Source organism: Chelonia mydas, chromosome 20, assembly GCF_015237465.2.
Source record: "Chelonia mydas isolate rCheMyd1 chromosome 20, rCheMyd1.pri.v2, whole genome shotgun sequence".
Lineage (NCBI taxonomy): Eukaryota > Metazoa > Chordata > Testudines > Cheloniidae > Chelonia > Chelonia mydas.
In genome coordinates this window covers 17863249-17885729 of record NC_051260.2, presented here as the reverse complement: position 1 = coordinate 17885729, position 22481 = coordinate 17863249, and the positions used below count along the sequence as shown (strand labels likewise).

General features: G+C 62.5%; 1 protein-coding gene across 6 annotated transcripts in view; it reads left to right on the top strand.

Annotated features, from left to right (window-relative positions):
* The window catches only part of LOC102947410 (hemicentin-1), a 78916-nt gene that overhangs the window by 6119 nt on the left and 50316 nt on the right, over positions 1-22481 (top strand). For 5 of the 6 annotated variants that reach the window (XM_043532489.1, XM_043532487.1, XM_043532486.1 and 2 more), the window contains exons 5-11: positions 1004-1285; positions 2218-2496; positions 3708-3950; positions 13722-13994; positions 14554-14871; positions 20589-20870; positions 21797-22075. In XM_043532489.1, coding sequence (XP_043388424.1) covers positions 1004-1285; positions 2218-2496; positions 3708-3950; positions 13722-13994; positions 14554-14871; positions 20589-20870; positions 21797-22075 — 1956 coding nt within the window. Of the gene's footprint in view, positions 1-1003; positions 1286-2217; positions 2497-3707; positions 3951-12673; positions 12808-13238; positions 13317-13721; positions 13995-14553; positions 14872-20588; positions 20871-21796; positions 22076-22481 lie in introns of those variants that run through there. The other variant, XM_043532490.1, reaches the window with a different exon arrangement.

Sequence of the window (22481 nt, the reverse complement as noted above, 5' to 3'; positions counted from 1 at the left end):
GTCTGTGCTGCCCTGGGCCCGTCGATGCCGGTCCCAGGTTGGGGGCTGAGATCTGTTCTCCCAGGTGGCCGAGATTTCCGGGGCTACCCCTTTGGGAGCTCCCCTAACGCCGACTGATGCGGCTCCTGCTCTTTGCACAACCAGAGCGTGAGGTCCCACATCACCCTGCTTGCGAGTTCCACCCGCCCCGCCAGGCCCAGCTCCCCGCATCCTGCGCTGGGGCTGGCTTCTGACACGCCGAACACAGGGAGCACCCGTGGAGGGTTCACAGCTATTTAAAGGGACGCCACCCCTCTCCCATGCCCCACATCGAGGGGGGACGTGTTGTCACATTGCCAAAGTGCTGGGGGTGGAGGCTCAGGGCCGAGGGTACTGTCCGAACCCAGGGTGGGGCACCCCGCCCACCCACCAGAGGGAGGGTCCCTAGGGGGTGGGTTGTCTCACCCCCGCAGCACGGAGCTCCCCGCAACACCCAGTCGCTCGGGCGGCATCAGGCTCCTGCTTCCCCTTTGGGGTGATGGTTTCTTCCCCTTTTTCAACCTTCCCCTCCACGTGCCTCGTCCCCTTCGGGGCCTGGCCTGGCTGGAGCAGAGGATGGCAGAGCGCGCTCGGGGCTGCTACGGGGCTTTGGTGACAGCAGGGTGTGGAACGGGCCAGGAAGTTCAGAGATGGGTCCATTAGATGGGCGGGGGTACAGGGATGGCAAGAGAAGTGTGTGTGCACAGTTTGGGGGTGGATAGGAAGATAGAGGGGTGCAGTCTGGGCAGGGGATGGACAGACAGCTGTAGGGGACAGTGGGGGGATAGAGAGAGATGAGATGGGGCTAGAGGACTAGGAGGGGGACAGCACAGGGCTAGATAAACAGGTTGGTAGTTAGATCCGGAGCAAACTGCATCTCAGCCCCCGATCTCACTGCGTCTCTGGATTTCTTCGCTGGGTCCCAAGTGGCTCCTTTGCTGATGTTTCCCTGATGCCCCGCGATGGTTTTTCTCACCTGCTGCAGCTCTCCCAGAGGAGCCCCAGCTCCAAATCTTCCACCATATAGAGGTGGGCACCAAGGCGACCGCCCGCTGTGAAGTGACCAAGGTCTTCCCTGCCGCTGGAGAGGCCCAGTTCAACCTGTCCTTTGGGGGTCAGAGCCTGAACTTCACCGTCACCACATCGAATGACAGGGCCACAGCCCAGGGCGAGGTTCAGTCCCTCTCCGCAGGCGAGCGCCAGCTGACCTGCACCGTGTCCGTGGGGCCCGTGTCCAGATCCGCAGGGCAGAGCGTTCTCGTTTACAGTGAGTGTCTGGGGGTCTCCCGGCCACGCCCAGAGCGGGGCCTGCCCAGATTTCGGGGGCTTGGCAGGTGACGTCTGCACTGTGGGCCAGGCTGGCGCAGAGGCTGGGCAGATCTCTGTGGGTTCACCTCCCACGGAGGCTGGTTTCACTTCATGTCGGTTCCTCCCCCTGGACTTTCCACTGGAAACTCAGCCCCCCGGCCCAATTTCCCACGGGCCCCCCAGCCCCAGATCCCCTCCCTGCTCCCGCCCCAAGTCCTAGCCTGGCTTGGGACTCGTCCCCCGACAGACCCTCGGTGGGGCTCTGACCTGGCTCCCCTTCCACACGGGTGCTCCACTGAGCCGGGGATGCTCCCATCAAACCATTCAGGTCATCGCGTCCGAGCACCTGTGTATCCCAGGCCAGGGAATTCCTCCCAGCGACTCCAGAGAGCCAGACTCAGAGCCGCGCTGGGCTGGAAGGGGAGTGGGCAAGGCCACCGAGCCCCCCGCCATGTGGAGACTGGGGTCAGTCTGCCCCTGGCCTGGCCTGCCCCGCTAGGGAGTGGCAGGTTCGTACCCTGACGCATGGCATGAGGAGCGGGCGCTTCCAGAGAACGGAGCCCTCACCGGCCAGAGCTGGAGGGGAGAGGTGGGGGGAGCCATGGGGATTTAGGTACCAGTCCATGTGTGGAGCAACTTTCAGGAGGAATTTGGGCCCACGTCCTCAAAGGTACTTAGGTGCCTAACTCCCATGGGATCTGGGCCTAACTCCATTCGGGATCTGGGTGGTAACTTGAATGGGCCAGGTGTGTCCAGTGCCCCAGCTGGCTTCGACCCTCTCACCCGTCCAATCTCGAGGGAAGCGTCCTGCCGGGGGGGCCGGTGGGCAGCCCCTCGGAGGGGGGATCAGCAGCCGAGGCCAAACTGCAGCTCTGTCCTGGTTCCTTGCAGGTCTCCCTGAGCCCATCCTGGAGATAACTGAGCCCCAGACCCACGTTAACAGCAGCGTGACCGTTACGTGCCGTTCTCCTAAAGCCCACCCCCCGGACGTCCTGCTCCAGCTCAGAGACGCCAAGCGAGTCCTGGTCCCCAGCGCCCGCGACCAGCCCCTTGTGCATTTCCCACTGACGGCTGGCGAGGAAGACAACGGGAGGGAGTTCACGTGTGAAGCAAGGCTTGCCTCAGACAACCAAACCATGAAACGCACGTCTGCCAGGCTCACTGTCCTCTGTGAGTACAGGGGCTGTCTTAGGTGCTGCTCCGGCCCCTCACCACGGCCCACGCTCTGCGCTCACCCCCCTGCAGTCAGGAAGCAAGGCCCCCTTTTCAGAGATGGCAGCTGAGCCCCCCAGCGCCTCAGTGCCTCAGCCAAGGACTCGACCCCAGGGCTCCTGGCCCATCCTCCCGCTCGCTCCCACAAGCTTTTCTTCAGAGGCACTCGGCTGCTCTCCTTGTGCCTGCGACCTGGGGCGGCCATTCCTATGCAGCAGCCGCCAGAGAAATGCTCTGGGTCCAGTCAGTTCTTAGCATTAGGGTATCAGGGCCCCGTCGCGCTGGGCGCTGCCCAGACCCCAGCAGAGACCAGGGCCTCGTCGCGCTGGGCGCTGCCCAGACCCCAGCTGAGACCAGGGCCCCGTCGCGCCGGGCGCCGCCCAGACCCCAGCTGAGACCAGGGCCCCGTCGCGCTGGGCGCTGCCCAGACCCCAACTGAGACCAGGGCCCCGTCGCGCCGGGCGCCGCCCAGACCCCAGCTGAGACCAGGGCCCCGTCGCGCCGGGCGCCGCCCAGACCCCAGCAGAGACCAGGGCCTCGTCGCGCTGGGCGCTGCCCAGACCCCAACTGAGACCAGGGCCCCGTCGCGCCGGGCGCCGCCCAGACCCCAGCTGAGACCAGGGCCCCGTCGCGCTGGGCGCTGCCCAGACCCCAACCGAGACCAGGGCCCCGTCGCACCGGGCGCCGCCCAGACCCCAGCCCAGACCAGGGCCCCGTCGCGCCGGGCGCCGCCCAGACCCCAGCCCAGACCAGGGCCCCGTCGCGCCGGGCACCGCCCAGACACAGTCCCTGCCTCAGGGAATGTTCCCAAGCTAATGAGACAAGCCAGCCGCAGGAAGAATCCCTCGCCCCATTTTACAGATGGGGAACCTGAGGCCTTCTCGTGACTATTGGGCTTTGCCCAGGCCCAGGGTCACACCGGGCGACCATGGCAGAGGCAGGGCTTGACCCCTGAGCTCCCAAGTCCAGGCTGGTGCCTTGCATGCAGGGCCCCCTTGCTGCCCCAGAGCAAGGCCTGCTGGAGCCAGGCGGGGCAGCGGGGAGAGCCCAGCGAGGAGGCACATGTGGCAGGGGAGAGACGCCATCCTTGGCAGCAGCCCCGGGGGCAGGCAGGAGATGGGGCTACACGGCACTGGGCAGCGTAACCAACTGCCCCCTCTCGCTTCCAGACGGGCCCAGGATGGACGACTCCGGCTGCCCCAGGGAGTGGACCTGGAAGGAGGGGACGGAGCAAACCTTCTCCTGCCAGGCACAGGGGAACCCAGCGCCAGCCGTGGTGTGCAAGAAGGACGGGGTGCCTTTCAGCATCGGGGTGCAGCAGCAGGTCAGGAGAGAGGACGCCGGGACCTACCACTGTGAAGCATTCAACATGCACGGCAACGCCAGCCGGGATGTGACCGTCCACGTGGAGTGTAAGTAGCCTTTGGTGGATCCTCCAGCAGGCGACCTGGAGGGTAGGCTTGCAACAGCCCCAAAGAGATTTAGGAACACAAGTGAATGGGTCTCTTAGGTAAAATCCCATTGGCTTTCCATGGGATTTAGGAGCCCAAACGCCCCCCAAAGCCACGGGGGCTCAGTATGGGGTTCCGGGCTGCCATTCTCCAGCCTGGCGTCCTGCTGGAGGTCAGACTGGCCGGCCCAGTGATCCCGTCTGGCCGTTCCATCGGTGTGGCTTGTACTCTGCAGGCTCGTCCAGGGCACAGCCCCCCACCCCCAGGCTCAGGGGGTGCGTCCTAGCATCACTCCCACCCCGAAGCAAGCGGGGATGGGTCCAGCATCCTGCAGCCTGGCGGTTTTCAGGTTCATCTCTGTCCCAACTCATCCTCCTACTAATTATGTGTAATATGACAGAACACTGACCGAGACCAGGGCCGCATTGCACCAGGCACTGCCCAGACCCCAGCTGAGATCAGGGCCCGTCGCACCGGGCGCTGCCCAGACCCCGGCCGAGATCAGGGCCCCGTCGTGCCGGGCGCCGCCCAGACCCCAGCTGAGATCAGGGCCCCGTCGTGCCGGGCGCTGCCAGACCCCGGCCGAGATCAGGGCCCCGTCGTGCCGGGCGCTGCCCAGACCCCAGCTGAGATCAGGGCCCCGTCGTGCCGGGCGCTGCCCAGACCCCGGCCGAGATCAGGGCCCCGTCGTGCCGGGCGCCGCCCAGACCCCAGCTGAGATCAGGGCCCCGTCGTGCCGAGTGCTGCCCAGACACAGCGTGAGAGACAGTCCCTGCCCCAGAGAGCTCACCATGTAAACGGGCAAAGAGTGGAAGGGGAAACGGAGGCACTGAGCGCATGGGTGACTTGCCCAAGGCCAGTGGCTGAGGCGAGTAGAACCCAGGTGTCCTGAGTCGCAGCCCACTGCCCGCTGCCCTGCCCACTAGGCTGAACCAGCTCTTACTCCTCCTCGGCCTCGCTCCTTCTGTAACAGATCTCAACGTCCTGCTGTTGGTCCTGGTGCTGCTCGCCGTGACCGCTGCGGTGACTGGACTCGGCGTGGGGATCTACCTGTACTACCGCTCCACGAGAATCCGCAAGTACCGGCTCAAGCAGAAGCAGGCCCGGCAGGCCGAGCAGGGCAAGCCGGCCGAGCAGGTGAGCCTGAACGGGGCCGCGCAGAACACACCTGAAGTGGAGCACAGAGTCTAGGCCCGGACTGCAGGACTCGGAGCCCTGGGGCTCCTCACGGCTGCTTTCCCCCTTGGCCCATGGGGAGGCCCCCGTTAGCCCTTGGGATGCTGGGCAATGCCAAGGGACTGGGGGTTCATGGCCTCTGCTCTGGCAGCACGGGGCCTCCCTTGCACACACCCGCTGCTCTCCGGAGAGCAATGATCAGAGGGAGGGAGGCGTCCGGAGCAGGACAGACACCCCCAGGACGTCTAGGCCTGGAATCTCCCATGTCCTTGGCTGGAGGGACGTCTGGCTGCAGCTGAGATCTGCCCCGCTGGGGAAGCAGGTGGCTGGGAGACCCCGGTCCCAGCAGGAAACGCCTGTAACAATAAAGTCGGAACAGTTGTGCGGGGAGGGGAACAGCGCTAACGGCCGCCACAAACCGCTTCTCCCAGCAATGGGGAAGGCGCCTCCGAGCCGCACACAAGCTCTGCCCCAGCTGGGGAGGCGGCCGCCCCGGTCACGATGCGGAGAGACCCACGGGATCACTGTGAAAACGGTTCAACACTAACGAGACGGGCTTTGGGATCGCCGGGTCTGTGCAACTGAGACGGGCCATGGGGTCCGTTACTCGGATCAGCTGAATGGCAAGACCCTCTGTCCCCGCGTATCCCCGGCCATGGAGTGGACTCAGGGACACCAGGCTCCCTCTCCTGTGGGGGCTGAGCCGGGCGCGGCGTGGCAGGGACCCCGGTACAGGGCGGGGAGGTCACTGACGTTAATAACTGTGGAAGCGAAAGCCCCAGTCAGTGTGAAGAGAGCGTAAGGGAGACTCTGGCAGGGGGCGAAGGGACCTGTTCGTATGACCCAGGCAACCGCTGGTGCATTCCCCTGCGGGACTTTTCCCACCACGCGGCTTGTTTGCTGTTGTCAAGGGGCTGGGGAGCAGCTGGCCCTGGAGCCAGCAGAGTCAAAGGGTCAGTGGCAATTGCAGAGTGTCTCGGGGCCGGGATTGCCAACAGAGCCCGGCGCGTTTGGGCGGCATGAAGGAGCTCTCGGGCCAACCCGGCTGTTCTCGGGGCGCCTCTCTGGGGGCTGGCTCTGGGGCGCCCGCCCGGAGGCTGGGTGCTGAGCCCTGGGACAGTCCAGCCTTTCAGCACGTCACCCCTGTGCTGAGCCCAGCAGGCCAGGCCCGGGGCAGAGAACAGAAGCGACAGCCCTGGAGGCTCTGCCGTGCAGGGAATTGATCAGGGGCCCTGTGCTGGAGTGGTCCGAGGACCGGGGGGTCCAGGCCCCACGCTGCAGAGGGGAAAATTCCCGCTCTAGCCCCACTCTGACAGCCCTGAGCTGTGAGTCAGACACCCGCCCAGCAGCTGGAGGAAGGAGCCGCTCAGAGCACTGGCCCAGCCCCGCCGGCGTCCTGCCAGGTAACGCCATTCTGCACTGGGGTAAGTAACAGCACAAGGTGCAAGGCAGAGACCCGGCCCCGCGACGCCCTGGAGCAGGCCCCGGGCACCTGGCAGCTGCCACACTACAAATGAGAAGCAGCCCAGAGGCCTGGGGCGACGGGAGCTTTGTCGACAGGGAAGATTGTCCACCCGGGTTGAGCCAGGAGCTAAAATCACGGAGACCCAAGCGCGGGCCGGCTAACGAGAACGAGACTGTAAAGCACCAACGGGGCTGGTCCTGCTGGTGCAAATAAAGGATGTAAATATTGTCAGTGTGACCCGCCAGCTCTCCGTGCCGTTACTGGGGCGGGTGGCCGGAGCTGATCAGAACAGTACTCCTGGCAACCGTGCAAGAGTGATCCTTAATTGTTCACGTTACACAGAGCCCTCAGCCAAGGGCCCCGTCGCGCCGGGCGCCACCCAGACCCCGCCCGAGACCAGGGCCCCGTCGCGCCGGGCGCCACCCAGACCCCGGCCGAGACCAGGGCCCCGTCACGCCGGGCGCCGCCCAGACCCCAGCCGAGATCAGGGCCCCGTCGCGCCGGGCGCCGCCCAGACCCCAGCCGAGATCAGGGCCCCGTCGCGCCGGGCGCCGCCCAGACCCCAGCCGAAACCAGGGCCCCGTCGCGCCGGGCGCCGCCCAGACCCCAGCCGAGATCAGGGCCCCGTCGCGCCGGGCGCCGCCCAGACCCCAGCCGAAACCAGGGCCCCGTCGCGCCGGGCGCCGCCCAGACCCCAGCCGAAACTAGGGCCCTGTCTCGCCGGGCGCCGCCCAGACCCCGGCCGAGACCAGGGCCCCGTCACGCCGGGCGCCGCCCAGACCCCAGCCGAGACCAGGGCCCCGTCGCGCCGGGCGCTGCCCAGACCCCGGCCGAGACCAGGGCCCTGTCGCGCCGGGCGCTGCCCAGACCCCAACCGAGACCAGGGCCCCGTCACGCCGGGCGCCGCCCAGACCCCAGCCGAGACCAGGGCCCCATCGCGCCGGGCGCCACCCAGACCCCGGCCGAGACCAGGGCCCTGTCGCGCCGGGCGCTGCCCAGACCCCAACCGAGACCAGGGCCCCGTCGCGCCGGGCGCCACCCAGACCCCAGCCGAGACCAGGGCCCTGTCGCGCCGGGCGCTGCCCAGACCCCAACCGAGACCAGGGCCCCATCGCGCCGGGCGCCACCCAGACCCCGGCCGAGACCAGGGCCCCGTCGCGCCGGGCGCCGCCCAGACCCCAGCCGAGACCAGGGCCCCGTCGCGCCGGGCGCTGCCCAGACCCCGGCCGAGACCAGGGCCCTGTCGCGCCGGGCGCCGCCCAGACCCCAGCCAAGACCAGGGCCCTGTCGCGCCGGGCGCTGCGCAGACCCTGGCTTATATTGAGGGTCGATCGTGCCCAGTTCCTCACTGACCCCAACCAGGACCAGGGTCATATTGTGCTGGGCGCTGCAGAGACACACAGCGCGGGACAGTCCCTGCTTCACGGGACTCACAAGCTAACTGAGGAAGGGGCAGGAGGGGAAACTGAGGCACGGAGAGGCCCCCCCCCCCGAGGTCACCGGCAGAGCGCGGAATAGACCCCCGCTCCTGGCTCACTCGGCTTTCCACCACCAGACCGCATTGTCCGCACCCGCAGCCCCCCCTAGTGGTGGCCTGGGGAGCTGCACCCCATGTCTGAGAGATTGCGAAACTCAATCGCCCCCTTGTTTCAGAGCCGCCGCCGTGTGAGTCTGTGTCCGCAGAAAGAACAGGAGGCCTTGTGGCACCTTGGAGACGAACACATTTCGTAGAGCATAAGCTTTCGTGGGCTACAGCCCCCTGCATCGGGTGCCCCTTGTGTGGCTCCTGCCCTGCCCGGAGCCCGTTAGACTGAACGCACGGTGCCCATGGCTCACGGTACGGCTGCCCACAGCCCCACTCCATCCCTCCCGCGCTACCCGCGCTGCCCCTTCCTCCAGGCGGGTCTGGCACCTGCCCTGGGAGTCTGGCGAGACCCCAGCACGACTAGTGCAGAAAGTGGTCGCTGCCCAGCAGGGGACAAGAGGGCTCACGACAGGCAGAGGGCTGCATCTGGCCACTGCAGCAGGAGTGGATTCATGCCAGCATGTTTCACCCCCTTCCCTGCACCACTGGGCAGCGTCACCATGCTGCTTGCAAACAGCTGCCACGTTCCAGCTCAGAGGTGGATGCATCTCAGTGGTGGGTGAAGTCACTCCACCCAGGAAGGGTTGTCTAGGGGAATGACCTAGTGGTTAGAGCACTAGCCTGGGCCTCAGGACAGGTTCAGGTCCTGTCTCTGCCATAGCTTCCTGGGTGGTCTGGGCCAAGTCTCTGTGTGCTTCAGTCTCCGCATGGGCAGTAGTGGGATAACAGCCCTGCCCTGGCTCCTGGGGGTGCTCTGCAGAGAGGGAGGGGGAGCTGCCTGGATCCCCGGGCAATGGGGGCCAGAGCAGGGCCGGAGCGACGAGCCCAAACGGAGCATCCAGGGGCATTGCCATGAAGGTGCTAAACGTCAAGGCATCCAGCGGCTCGGGTGAGATCCAGAGCCACACAGAGGGTTCACCAGCACACTCCCTCCCGGGCTAGCAGGGAGCTGGTCCCAGCACACACGTGTCTGCGCACACACACACGTGCACACACACGCAGCCGTTGTGGGGAGGAAGCAGCAGCTAGGGAAGAAATGAAAGTGAAAGGCGTGTTGCCTGCCTGCTCCGCCAGCCGGAGCCCTGGGGGGGGCCGAGCCAGGAAAGTGGGGGGGGGGGTCTGGGCCATGAGACACACGCTTGCCAGCACAGCCAGCCCTGAGCCTAGCAGAGCTAGGACATGCCTAGGACATCCGAGGCCTGGGGGGGGGGGGGGGGCCAACGGGAGGGGGATGGGCTCTGGGCAGGGACAATTAGGAGCCAGGCCCCCCAGGGGGGAGCAGAAGGTTTAACCCCCGCAGCCGAGCAGTTAAACCAGCCATCGTCGCGCCAGGAAAACATCGGGCGAGGGGTTTGCAGGAAGGCGTGCGGCGCGCTGAGCTTGGGGGCCTGGCGCCCGTGCAGCCAGGCCGTGGGGATGGGTTTACGCCCTGGCGTGTGCAGAAAACTGGGCTCGGCTCCGGCCGCTCCCCCTCGCAGCCGGGCGCTGAGCAGTTACGTGGGGAGAGGCCCCTCCCAAGCCAGGCGGCCAGCGGCCAGGAGAAGGCAAGGCTGGCCCAGGCAGAGGGAGGGTGTGACGCGTTGGACCCCCCCTTGTGGGATGTCACCTCGCGTACTGGGGTTTCACTGAGCCCCTCCTGCTCCACCAGCCTCGGGTCCCTCTCCCTGCTTTGGGAATTAGGCTCTCTGGCCCCTTGTAGCACACACTGGTAGGGCCACAGCCCGCTGCAGACACAGACTGAAGTCCGCTCGGGGTGAGAGGACTCCCCCAGCACTCACGTTGTCAAGGCTGAATCCCCGCTCTGTCACTCTGAGTGCAGGAAGTGGGGGCCCGCAAGCTTCCAGCTTCTCTCTGACCTTGGCTTGGTAAACGCTGCCACCACCCAAATGCAAAAAAACCCCTTTGAGCCCAGGAAGGCGCACTTGGGAATTCCTCCCTGGGGGGCACCCTCAAGCCCTTTCACCCCCCTCCGGGGAAGAGCTGAGAACGAAAACAAAGGAAATCAGCTGTGGCCACCAGCTAATCAAACAACCTGCACACGCCTCGCAGGACACCAAGAGCCCCGGTCCTGGTCTTAAAACAGTTAAATTTTATTAAAAACAAAAAGAAAGAAAATCCATCTGGAACTGAGGCTTTTGCTAGATTTTAAAGAGCAATTCCAAAAATCAAGCACCCAAAGTAGCTTTCTTGGGGGTTCAGCTTAAAGGTTACAAGCAAACAGAAGCATCTGGGCTTAGCACAGAGGAGTCCACAAGCCAAAATAAGAAATAAACCTGATAGCGTCTAACTAAACATTCCCTGTCCCAATTTTTTTCTTTTAGGTATGGAAAATACTTGTTCATACCTGGTTCAACCCTTACATGGCATTTCTGCTTATAGCACCGCTGCTCCGTGTCCCTGCAGCCCAGAGAACAACAGACAAAGGGAAGTTTCTTTCCCAATGTAAAAAGTTCTACCTTCCCATTGGCTCTTTTGGTCAGGGGCCCACTCCCTTTTCTTTTACCTGGGGCCTTGCTAACCCTTGGCTGCTAAAGCAAGCAGAGAACAGACCGAGTGGGATTTTCCAGCTAACTGGCTGGCTAGTATCCATAAGGGAGCTCACCCACCCTTCATTTATCACACACATGCACACGCCTTTTGGGAGACAAACCCAAAATAATACTGTCTTGTGCTGTATAGAAAAATTGGCACAGCGCAAGTGTAACACGCACAGACCCCAGCCGGGGAGTTGAACCTGGGACCTCTGGAGCTTAGTGCAGGAGCCTCTACTGCATGAGCTAAAAGCCAGCTGCCCATTAAGGAAATTCATTCATCTCGCTCGCTACGCGGTCTTGGCGCCACGAGCTGGGCCAGAACCCCACCCCCAGGAGGTGTGTGGGTTACACCAGCTCATGAAAATCCAGCCTCTTCCTCAAGGTGACGAGAGATGCGCACGCCTTCTTGCCCCCCCCAGGTAGAAATTACATCAACTGGGTTTAATAATAAACAAAACCAATGTATTAACTACAAGAGGCAGATTTTAAGTGGTTCAAGGGATAGCAAACAGAACACCGCAAATCACCGAGCAAGTGAAACAAAACACGCAAGCTGAGCTTAACGCACTCGATAGGTAGGGCACAAATTAGCAAATTCTCACCCTGAGTGATAAACAGGCTGGCAGAGTCTTAAGGCACAAGCTGCCTTGGCTTTCCCAGGTTTTCATACGCAGGCTAAAGATCTTAGCCTGGGGCCAGCACTTCCCACAGTTCAGTCCTTGTTCCTCAGGTGTTTTCAGGTGTGTTGTTGTCAGGAGAGTGAGGCCCTCACATGTTGTCACTGTCCCTCTTTTATATCTTCCCCCCACTTGCTGGAAAGCTCTTTTGCCATGACCTGGGTTAAACAGTCCCCCCAGTCTAGAGCTGTCTCGGCGAGGTCTCTATTGCACACAGGTCCTGGGGTGACCCTTGTGCTTGGTGCATTTCCTCAATCAGCCACCAACATCGTTTGACCTCATCCGGCGTAGCACATTGGAAATACAGAGACATGGTCAATACTCCCAGCTCCACCTACGAAAATGCTCCATGCGCACCCTTTGGATAAACACAGTCAGTAAATCGTAACCTTTCCCATGACATCTCACCAGACCCATCCTGCATAAAGTATCTCTCTGTTATGCCTTATTCATCTCATAACCATATTTCGATGAAGAATACGGGGTGTAACATCACAGACGGCCCCAACTCTGCAGAGCCAGGAGCCAGCGTGCTCTGAGAACCAGCCTTTCACAAAGCCAATTGGAGCAAAAGCTGGTGGGGCCAGAACCCGGGGGCCCAGCTGGCCGTGAAGGCCGGAGCCCCCCACAGCAGGGGGCAGGCTGGGAGCTGCTCCAAGGCCATGGGTAACTTGTCTTAGAAAAGGGCTTTTATCCACGCTAGAGGGGTACAGCCCATGGGGTGGCAGGAGGGTTAGTCTCTGTCACTGGCCTGTGTGGCTCCCCCTCGCTGGTTTGGCTCTGGCTCTGGCTATGGCTCGGCTAGTAACTAAAGTTTGAGTTGGTTTTACCCCGCGCAGGGCTCTGGGGCACCCATTGGGGGAGCCGGGGTGAGCTGGTAACAGGGGGCTGGTTTCACGCATTGGGGGGACGACCCAGAGGGCGACGGTCTGAGTGTCTGGTTGGTCAGAACTCGGGGGGCGGGGAATGGAGTTGGGGAGGCTCGGTCTGGGGAGCTCCATGCTGTCGCACGGCCGCATAGTGCCAACCACTGGTGCGTCCCCCCTGCCCCCAGGCGTTTGCCCTGGCTGGGGCCGCAGCGCAGCCGGTTGGTGGGAGCCCCCAGGGCACTCCCAAGGGCACTGCCCCGTGATGTCTGCGGCAGCCAGAGGTGCAGTGCGGTGTGGGCACACGTCCCCGTGCGGGCTTTCCCCGAGCCGGTGGCAGGGCGGCTGGGGCGGCCGCAAGGGACGGCGAGGGAGCACCGCGCCCAGGGCGGTCCGCTGGCTGAGGGCTCCCTGAGATGTCCCTTATCTCACCCAGCAGACGGCTACGCACACGCTCCCCCCGCGGTGGCTGCAGCCTCAGCCCTCCATTCCAGCCAGCACCACCATCGCTGGGGGTAAGGCTCCCGGGTTCTCGCCCCGGCTCTGGGAGGGGAGTGGGGTCTAGTGGTTAGAGCTGGGGGGTGGGGGCTGGGCTGCTCTCTAACGAGCGGGGATCAGGAGGGGCCTGTCCCCACAGGGTTCCCATCACGGCCTCCTGCGGCCGGTCTCGCAGCTGGGGCTGGAGCTGCTGAGGCTGGGCTCTGCTGCAGACCAGACACTGGGCTAGATGGGCCCTGGGCTGAGCTGGCCTGGCAGTGCTTGTGCACCGTCTCCGCATTTCCAGCTACAGCGGCTCAGTCCCCACCACCCCGCCCCTCCTCGGAGCCCAGGGCGCCCCGGCAAGACTCCCGTTGGCTTCAGTGGGTTGGCCCAGGCCCCACGGTGCCGACGGAAAACCCAAGCCCAGCTCCCCCAGCTCCTGCTCTCTCTGTCCCTCTCTCCTCAGCTATGAGACCCCAGTGGCTCCAGCATCCCTCTGCCGGGGGCTCCCTGACGTGGCTGCTGCTTCTCCTGGTGCTGCCAGGTAAGTGCCCCCCCTGCACCCCCCGGCTCAGGCTGTGTGTCCCCAGGGAAATGCTAGTGGGAATGGTCTGGGCTGGGAGCACCCCACTGGCAGAGGTGCTGACATCGATTTGTTGTACTCATTGTAAATGAAGGTGCCTTCTTATAGGATCACTAGGCGAGGAGTGGGGTCTAGTGGTTAGAGCAGACAGAGGGGCTAGGAGCCAGGACTCCTGGGTTCTCTCCCCAGCTTTGGGAGGGGAATGGAGTCCATTGGGTAGAGCAGAGGGGCTAGGAGCTAGGACTCCTGGGTTCTCTCCCTGGCTCTGGGAAGGGAGTGCAGTTTGATGTTCTGCTTTCTCAGTTCCACTGGGCTGTGTCCCCCAGAGGCGTAGCCACAGCGTGACAGACCCGCTTACCATTTCAGGGGCCGCACAGGACTCGTTCGAGGTGAGTGTTTCCCCGGCAGCTCCCGTGGTGGCGTACGGGGGGGCTGTCTGGATAAACTGCAGCACCACGTGCCCGGATCCTGATGCCAGGGGCAGCCTGAAGACCTCGCTCACCAAAACCGATGAAAAAACTGGACCCGGGTGGGTGGCCTTTCTCCTCAAAAATATCACGGAGTGGGTGTCGGCCCCCCAGTGCCAGTTCACCTGCCGTGGACATACGAAGATGGCGTTTGCAAACATCTCCGCTTACCGTAAGTGCCGCTGGCTCCCCGCTGCAGGGGTCTGGGGCGGCTTTTGTGCCACGGAGACTTTCTGGGTGCAGGGTCGTGCCAGAGAAAGGGGAAACTCGCTGGCAGAAAATAGGGTACAAAGCTGTGATCTGGCCCTAGGGCAGGGGACTGGCTGGCTCGGGGGGCAGAGAATGGGACACGGGCCTTTCCCCTCTGGGGCCACTGGCTCCGCTCCATTAAGCCAGGCAGCAGCGGCGAGTAGTTACCCTCTGGCAGCCGTTGGGTGGAACGAGTTGGTGGGTCTTGGTCCGGCTCCTGGCAGGGCAGGAATCCACATCCCAGCCCTCTGCCCCACTTAGAGCTCCGGCTGGCCGGTCAGTGAGATGGCTTGGCTCTCGCCGCCAGCAGGGTCCCCTCTGGGGCAGGGCCCTGCTTGTGGGGGAGCTGCCCTGCGGCTCAGCCGGCCTGGGGTGCAGGAATGCACCTTCCAGGCTCTTCCCCCAGGAGGTGGCTTTCAGCAGCACCCGGGTCTACGGGAGCCAATTAACCAACCTTCGGGTCCTTCCCCCTCTGACTCCAGGGGCTCCGGAGCGGGTGGTGCTGGAGCGGATCCCGGAGCTGGAGCTGGGCCGGGCCTATAACCTGACGTGCCGGGTTCTGAACGTGGCGCCCGTCAGGCACCTCACCGTGACCCTCCACCAGGGGGGACGGATCCTGCACACGGAGACCTTCCAGAACCACACCAGGGCCGGACCCGACAATGTCACGGTGACCAAGGAGATCACCCCTCAGCAACGGGACCACGGGCAGGAGGTCACCTGCCACGCAGCTCTGGACCTGACACCGCACGAGCCGCACTTCGAAAACAGCTCCTCTGCGGTGGAGCTCAAGGTTTATGGTGAGTTCCTGCATGCCCCATGTGCCGTACACACCACTCCGTGCACCGGAGACCCTGCTCTATCCTCCGTGCACCGGAGACACACTTTGTGAGCCAGACACACCGCTCCAGGTGCTGGCAGTTCAGGGGACACATGGGCTTTGTCTGACTGCCCAGCTCCCTGCACCCCCTGCCGACATTCACACCTCCACAAAGGGGCTGTCACGGAGTCCCCGGGCGATGCTCTGGAACTGCTCCCCATGAAGCCAGTCAGGACTCTGGGGCAGTCGCCTTCCGGTGAGCAGCCTGTCTTCAGGGCACACAGCTCACACAGCTTCCACCTTCCTGGGTCTGACCTCGGAGCATTCAGCATCCTCTGCCCCTCCGTGTGCTTCCCACAGCGAGTCCGCTCAGGCAGGGCTCCTGGGGAAGCCAGAGGTTCCTGCACCCCAACTTCGCAGTCAGACTTGACTCTCAGTCGGCCAGTAAAACAGAGGTTTATTAGATGACAGGAACATGGTCTAAAACAGAGCTTGCAGGTGCAGAGAACAGGACCCCTCAGCTGGGTCCATTTTGGGGGGCAGTGAGCCAGACAACCACGTCTGCCCTTCACTCCATGTCCCAGCCAGCCCCAAACTGAAACGTCCCTCCAGCCCCTCCTCCTCTGGGCTTTGTTCCTTTCCCGGGCCAGGAGGTCACCTGATTCCTTTGTTCTCCAACCCTTTAGCTCTCACCTTGCAGGGCGGAAGAGCTCAGGCCATCGGTTGCCAGGAAACAGGGTGTCGGCCATTCTGTGTGTCCAGACTCCTGCACACACCTGCGCTCTAGGGCTCTGCAATGATCATACACCCTTACCCCACCCCCTAGATACTTAAGAACTTCATAGGGGAACTGAGTCACCCCCACACTATTCAGAGGAAACATTAAGAACAGTCCCACTTCGTCACATCTCTCCCCCCTTCGAGATCGAACTGAGCGGGGTCACTTTAGCCGGTGACCTGGGGAAGTTCGAAGCCACCAACGTTCCCATGGATGCCCCAGCATCTCTCCCATTCCTTGGTAGGAGTTACACCAGGCCCTTCCAGTTTCACGCCCTCCCTTAGGTCGGGGGTGGTCGATAGCACTCACAGGCCGCATGTGGGAAGGTTTATGCGGCCCGTGCCCTTTGGCCACCCCAAAACCCCAGGGGGTCAAACTGGGATTGGGTCTTCTCCCCATCAAGCTGGCCAAACACAGCCACTTGGTTATAGGACGGTTTAACTTTCTTAACAGCTTTCACTTCATCTGAGACCTTCTCAAGGCTCTCCACACTGGATCTTTCAACAGGACAGTCAGTGGATCCATTCACAACAGAAAATTTCTGGCTGTTAGGAACTGAAACTTTCTTGATTAAATCACTTTCACACCCTTCAGTGGCAGTAAACTGCTTGCAAAGACTCCATGAGGATTCCTTTCCCTAGGGCTTTTCTATGCAACAATTCACCCCTCACAGAAATTCTGCCCTTACCCTCTTTACCTAGGGCTTGCTCGAGAGGAACACTTTCCTGAGCAACAACAGACCCTTTCTGGGTCTCCCTTACATCCAGAATTACCTCTGGCCCATCCGGCGGATTCCTACACAATCCCCTTTCAGGCAAACTGACAGACTTCCTAGAGAAAAGGTCAGAAGCATTCTCCTTCCCTTTGCCACACACAAGTTCAGGAATTTTTCCTTCTTGCTACAGGTTTCCACACCCTCAGTAGGTAACACAATCACACACCTTCATGCTCTCCTTGTGCCCTGGCTAGGATCTCACCCTGACTAGACAGAGTTGCGACACCCTTTCCCAACAAAACACTAGCAACAGGCAAAATACAAGCACCAGAATTGTCTGGGCTCTGGGATTTTACATAGACACTAACTGGATGCGACCTAGTTACAGGGCCATTCTCCCGAGCAGACACAAACTTAGGACCCTTCCCTTCCTGGGCTTTAGCTGAATCCAGAACCAACTCTGAGACAACTGCACTACCCTCAACCATCACAGGCTGAAAGGCCCCTTCTGTCTGCTCCACAGACAAAGAAGAGCCGGACACACGTTCTCCCTTCCCAGACACACAGCTTCGGATCTCATTCCCGTTGTCCCAGCACACAAGGCTGGTCACAGACAACTGCTTGGAGATCAGGGTAGCTCCCTCCATAGGCAAGTCAATCCCCTGACAGACACAGGCACATTTCCTTCCCTGTCCCAGTTCTCCACCCAGCTAACAGGTAAGGGCCAGGGACACTCATCTTCCACTCTCCTCGCCTTCCCACCCTGCTGACTAGACACAGCCATCGGCTCACAAGGCTGCCTAGGCTCATCCAGACTTTCCTTACCAACACCTTGCCACTCCCCACAGATCCCCTGCCCTGCCTGTGTCTCCCCCCACTCAGCTGGGGTCTTATCTTCCCCCTTGCTCAGCGCTGCCCTTGCTGTCCCAGTGGGGGTAGGCAGCGAGCTCGCTGCTTTCCTCACAGCATCAGAGCCAGCGTGAGCCCCTTCTCCAGTGTGCAAGGGCGCAGGGAGCATCTCTCTGTCCCACCCAGACCCAGGGGTCTGGTTACAGGCAGGCAGGTAGCCTGAGCCCAGCAGCTCCTCCCTGCTGCCAGCCAGGTCATCTGCATTTTCACTGACCATTTCCCTCTCCACCAATTGGTTCCCTGGATTCAAATTCAAACCCTTGGCAGTTACCAGAGCAGGGCCTGGATCCTGTCCCAAAGAGACACAGTCACCCCACAACAGGGCTTCGCAGCTGGTATCCTGGAGAACCCCAACGACCAGCCAGCCCCACCCCTCCTGGGTCTGCACAGGGATCTGGGCCATAGGCAGGGCGAGGGGCTTCATCCCTGGGACCCTCACAGACATATAGGTTGGGGTCAGGAGTGGGAGCCTGTCCACCTCCCCACCCATCTGGCTGACGGAGTCTATGGCCTTGGGACCCAGCAAGGGAGCTAGACACCGGGGCTTTTCCGCAGGGTCCCCCTGGTTCAAATCTCCAGCCTGCTCAAAGCAGTGAGGTGGGCATCCACATTCCCCCCCCCTTAACCAGGGGCAGCAATTTAGTCTCGAGGTTCCCTGCGGAGCTGGCCCCCCGGGGTCTATCCCCACTCACCCCTGGGGGGTCCCCTAGGCCTCTCCGCTCCCCCACCTCCAGCTCATGCTGCCGCTGCTTCTGCAGCTCTTTCTCGGGCTCTCGCTGTCTCTCACAGTCCTCTTGCTCTCTCGGACTCAGCTCCAATCCCGTCCGTCTCCGATCCCCGGATGGGGAACCCGATCGTGAAGACCCTCGTCTGATCGGGGACAGGAGTCTTGGCGATGCCTGGCTACTACTCCAGCTGCTCCCAGATCCTGCGATAGCCCCATTTGGGTCAGGAATCTGTTCCTAGAGCGGTCATCCTCCTCCAGCTGCACGATTAACTGTGCCTTGGTGAACTTTCCAATGCTCAACCCTCGCTTTCTGCACAGGGTTACAATGTCCTTCTTAAGGAAACAGTGACAGGCCGTCACTCCGCTCTTCCCACGTTGTTGTGGACTCACAAGCCTGTGTGCTCTCAGCTCCCCACGGTTTCCAGGAAGAACCCCAAGTATGCCAGCTTTTTCGAGGTCACCACCTCTTTGCCAGGGTCGAGCCGCAGACTCCTCCGCCCCTTGGACTGCTCGCTGCAATCCCCAGGGGAACCCTGTTACTGCAAAAGTCCTTCTCTCTCCCAGGGCCAAGCCGCAGGCTCCTCCACCCCTGAGCCTGCTCACCGCAGTCCCCAGGGGGACCCCATTACTGCACAGTCCTTCTCGCTGGTCACACACTCCCAGGGGTTTACCGCCCCCTGAAACCGCTCCTCTCTGAGCCTTCAGCACGCCTGGTCCTCGTCAATCCCCCTTCGTTTTACTGCTCCCACGTCACTTGCTGCAGGAAGCGCCATCCACGGGGTGCAGTGCATCCCACCTCTGCCACCAGTTGTCACGGAGTCCCTGGGCGATGCTCTGGAACTGCTCCCCATGAAGCCAGGCAGGACTCTGGGGAAGTCTCCTCTCTGGGAGCAGCCTGTCTGCAGGACACACAGCTCACCCGGCTTCCACCTTCCAGGGTCTGACCTCGGAGCATTCAGCCTCCTCTGCCCCTCCGTGTGCTTCCCACAGCCAGTCCGCCCAGGCGGGGTCCTGGGGAAGCCAGAGGTTCCTGCACCCCAACTTCGCAGTCAGACTTGACTCTCAGTCGGCCAGTAAAACAGAGGTTTATTAGATGACAGGAACATGGTCTAAAACAGAGCTTGCAGGTGCAGAGAACAGGACCCCTCAGCTGGGTCCATTTTGGGGGGCAGTGAGCCAGACAACCACGTCTGCCCTTCACTCCATGTCCCAGCCAGCCCCAAACTGAAACGTCCCTCCAGCCCCTCCTCCTCTGGGCTTTGTTCCTTTCCCGGGCCAGGAGGTCACCTGAGTCCTTTGTTCTCCGACCCTTTAGCTCTCACCTGGCAGGGGGGAAGGGCCAGGCCATCAGTGGCCAGGAAACAGGGTGTCGGCCATTCTCTGTGTCCAGACCCCTGCCCACACCTGCCCTCTAGGGCTCTGCAATGATCATACACCCTTACCCCACCCCCTAGATACTTAAGAACTTCATAGGGGAACTGAGTCACCCCCACACTATTCAGAGGAAACATTAAGAACAGTCCCACTTCGTCACAGGGGCATCAAATGCTCCCTGGCCAGGATGGAGTCTGTGCTGTCCTGGGCCCGTCGATGCCGGTCCCAGGTTGGGGGCTGAGATCTGTTCTCCCAGGTGGCCGAGATTTCCGGGGCTACCCCTTTGGGAGTCCCCTAACGCCGACTGATGCGGCTCCTGCTCTTTGCACAACCAGAGCGTGAGGTCCCACATCACCCTGCTTGCGAGTTCCACCCGCCCCGGCAGGCCCAGCTCCCCGCATCCTGCGCTGGGGCTGGCTTCTGACACGCCGAACACAGGGAGCACCCGTGGAGGGTTCACAGCTATTTAAAGGGACGCCACCCCTCTCCCATGCCCCACATCGAGGGGGGACGTATCGTCACATTGCCAAAGCGCTGGGGATGGGGGCTCAGGGCCGAGGGTACTGTCCGAGCCCAGGGTGGGGCACCCCGCCCACCCATCAGAGGGAGGGTCCCTAGGGGGTGGGTTGTCTCACCCCCGCAGCACGGAGCTCCCCGCAACACCCAGTCGCTCGGGCGGCATCAGGCTCCTGCTTCCCCTTTGGGGTGATGGTTTCTTCCCCTTTTTCAACCTTCCCCTCCACGTGCCTCGTCCCCTTCGGGGCCTGGCCTGGCCGGAGCAGAGGATGGCAGAGCGCGCTCGGGGCTGCTACAGGGCTTTGGTGACAGCAGGGTGTGGAACGGGCCAGGAAGTTCAGAGATGGGTCCATTAGATGGGCGGGGGTACAGGGATGGCAAGAGAAGTGTGTGTGCACAGTTTGGGGGTGGATAGGAAGATAGAGGGGTGCAGTCTGGGCAGGGGATGGACAGACAGCTGTAGGGGACAGTGGGGGGATAGAGAGAGATGAGATGGGGCTAGAGGACTAGGAGGGGGACAGCACAGGGCTAGATAAACAGGTTGGTAGTTAGATCCGGAGCAAACTGCATCTCAGCCCCCGATCTCACTGTGTCTCTGGATTTCTTCGCTGGGTCCCAAGTGGCTCCTTTGCTGATGTTTCCCTGATGCCCCACGATGGTTTTTCTCACCTGCTGCAGCTCTCCCAGAGGAGCCCCAGCTCCAAATCTTCCACCATATAGAGGTGGGCACCAAGGCGACCGCCCGCTGTGAAGTGACCAAGGTCTTCCCTGCCGCTGGAGAGGCCCAGTTCAACCTGTCCTTTGGGGGTCAGAGCCTGAACTTCACCGTCACCACATCGAATGACAGGGCCACAGCCCAGGGCGAGGTTCGGTCCCTGTCCGCAGGCGAGCGCCAGCTGACCTGCACCGTGTCCGTGGGGCCCGTGTCCAGATCCGCAGGGCAGAGCGTTCTCGTTTACAGTGAGTGTCTGGGGGTCTCCCGGCCACGCCCAGAGCGGGGCCTGCCCAGATTTCGGGGGCTTGGCAGGTGACGTCTGCACTGTGGGCCAGGCTGGCGCAGAGGCTGGGCAGATCTCTGTGGGTTCACCTCCCACGGAGGCTGGTTTCACTTCATGTCGGTTCCTCCCCCTGGACTTTCCACTGGAAACTCAGCCCCCCGGCCCAATTTCCCACGGGCCCCCCAGCCCCAGATCCCCTCCCTGCTCCCGCCCCAAGTCCTAGCCTGGCTTGGGACTCGTCCCCCGACAGACCCTCGGTGGGGCTCTGACCTGGCTCCCCTTCCACACGGGTGCTCCACTGAGCCGGGGATGCTCCCATCAAACCATTCAGGTCATCGCGTCCGAGCACCTGTGTATCCCAGGCCAGGGAATTCCTCCCAGCGACTCCAGAGAGTCAGAGCCGCGCTGGGCTGGAAGGGGAGTGGGCAAGGCCACCGAGCCCCCCGCCATGTGGAGACTGGGGTCAGTCCGCCCCTGGCCTGGCCTGCCCCGCTAGGGAGTGGCAGGTTTGTACCCTGACGCATGGCATGAGGAGCGGGCGCTTCCAGAGAACGGAGCCCTCACCGGCCGGAGCTGGAGGGGAGAGGTGGGGGGAGCCATGGGGATTTAGGTACCAGTCCATGTGTGGAGCAACTTTCAGGAGGAATTTGGGCCCACGTCCTCAAAGGTACTTAGGTGCCTAACTCCCATGGGATCTGGGCCTAACTCCATTCGGGATCTGGGTGGTAACTTGAATGGGCCAGGTGTGTCCAGTGCCCCAGCTGGCTTTGACCCTCTCACCCGTCCAATCTCGAGGGAAGCGTCCTGCCGGGGGGGCCGGTGGGCAGCCCCTCGGAGGGGGGATCAGCAGCCGAGGCCAAACTGCAGCTCTGTCCTGGTTCCTTGCAGGTCTCCCTGAGCCCATCCTGGAGATAACTGAGCCCCAGACCCACGTTAACAGCAGCGTGACCGTTACGTGCCGTTCTCCTAAAGCCCACCCCCCGGACGTCCTGCTCCAGCTCAGAGACGCCAAGCGAGTCCTGGTCCCCAGCGCCCGCGACCAGCCCCTTGTGCATTTCCCACTGACGGCTGGCGAGGAAGACAACGGGAGGGAGTTCACGTGTGAAGCAAGGCTTGCCTCAGACAACCAAACCATGAAACGCACGTCTGCCAGGCTCACTGTCCTCTGTGAGTACAGGGGCTGTCTTAGGTGCTGCTCCGGCCCCTCACCACGGCCCACGCTCTGCGCTCACCCCCCTGCAGTCAGGAAGCAAGGCCCCCTTTTCAGAGATGGCAGCTGAGCCCCTCAGCGCCTCAGTGCCTCAGCCAAGGACTCGAACCCAGGGCTCCTGGCCCATCCTCCCGCTCGCTCCCACAAGCTTTTCTTCAGAGGCACTCGGCTGCTCTCCTTGTGCCTGCGACCTGGGGCGGCCATTCCTATGCAGCAGCCGCCAGAGAAATGCTCTGGGTCCAGTCAGTTCTTAGCATTAGGGTATCAGGGCCCCGTCGCACTGGACGCTGCCCAGACCCCAGCAGAGACCAGGGCCTCGTCGCGCTGGGCGCTGCCCAGACCCCAACCGAGACCAGGGCCCCG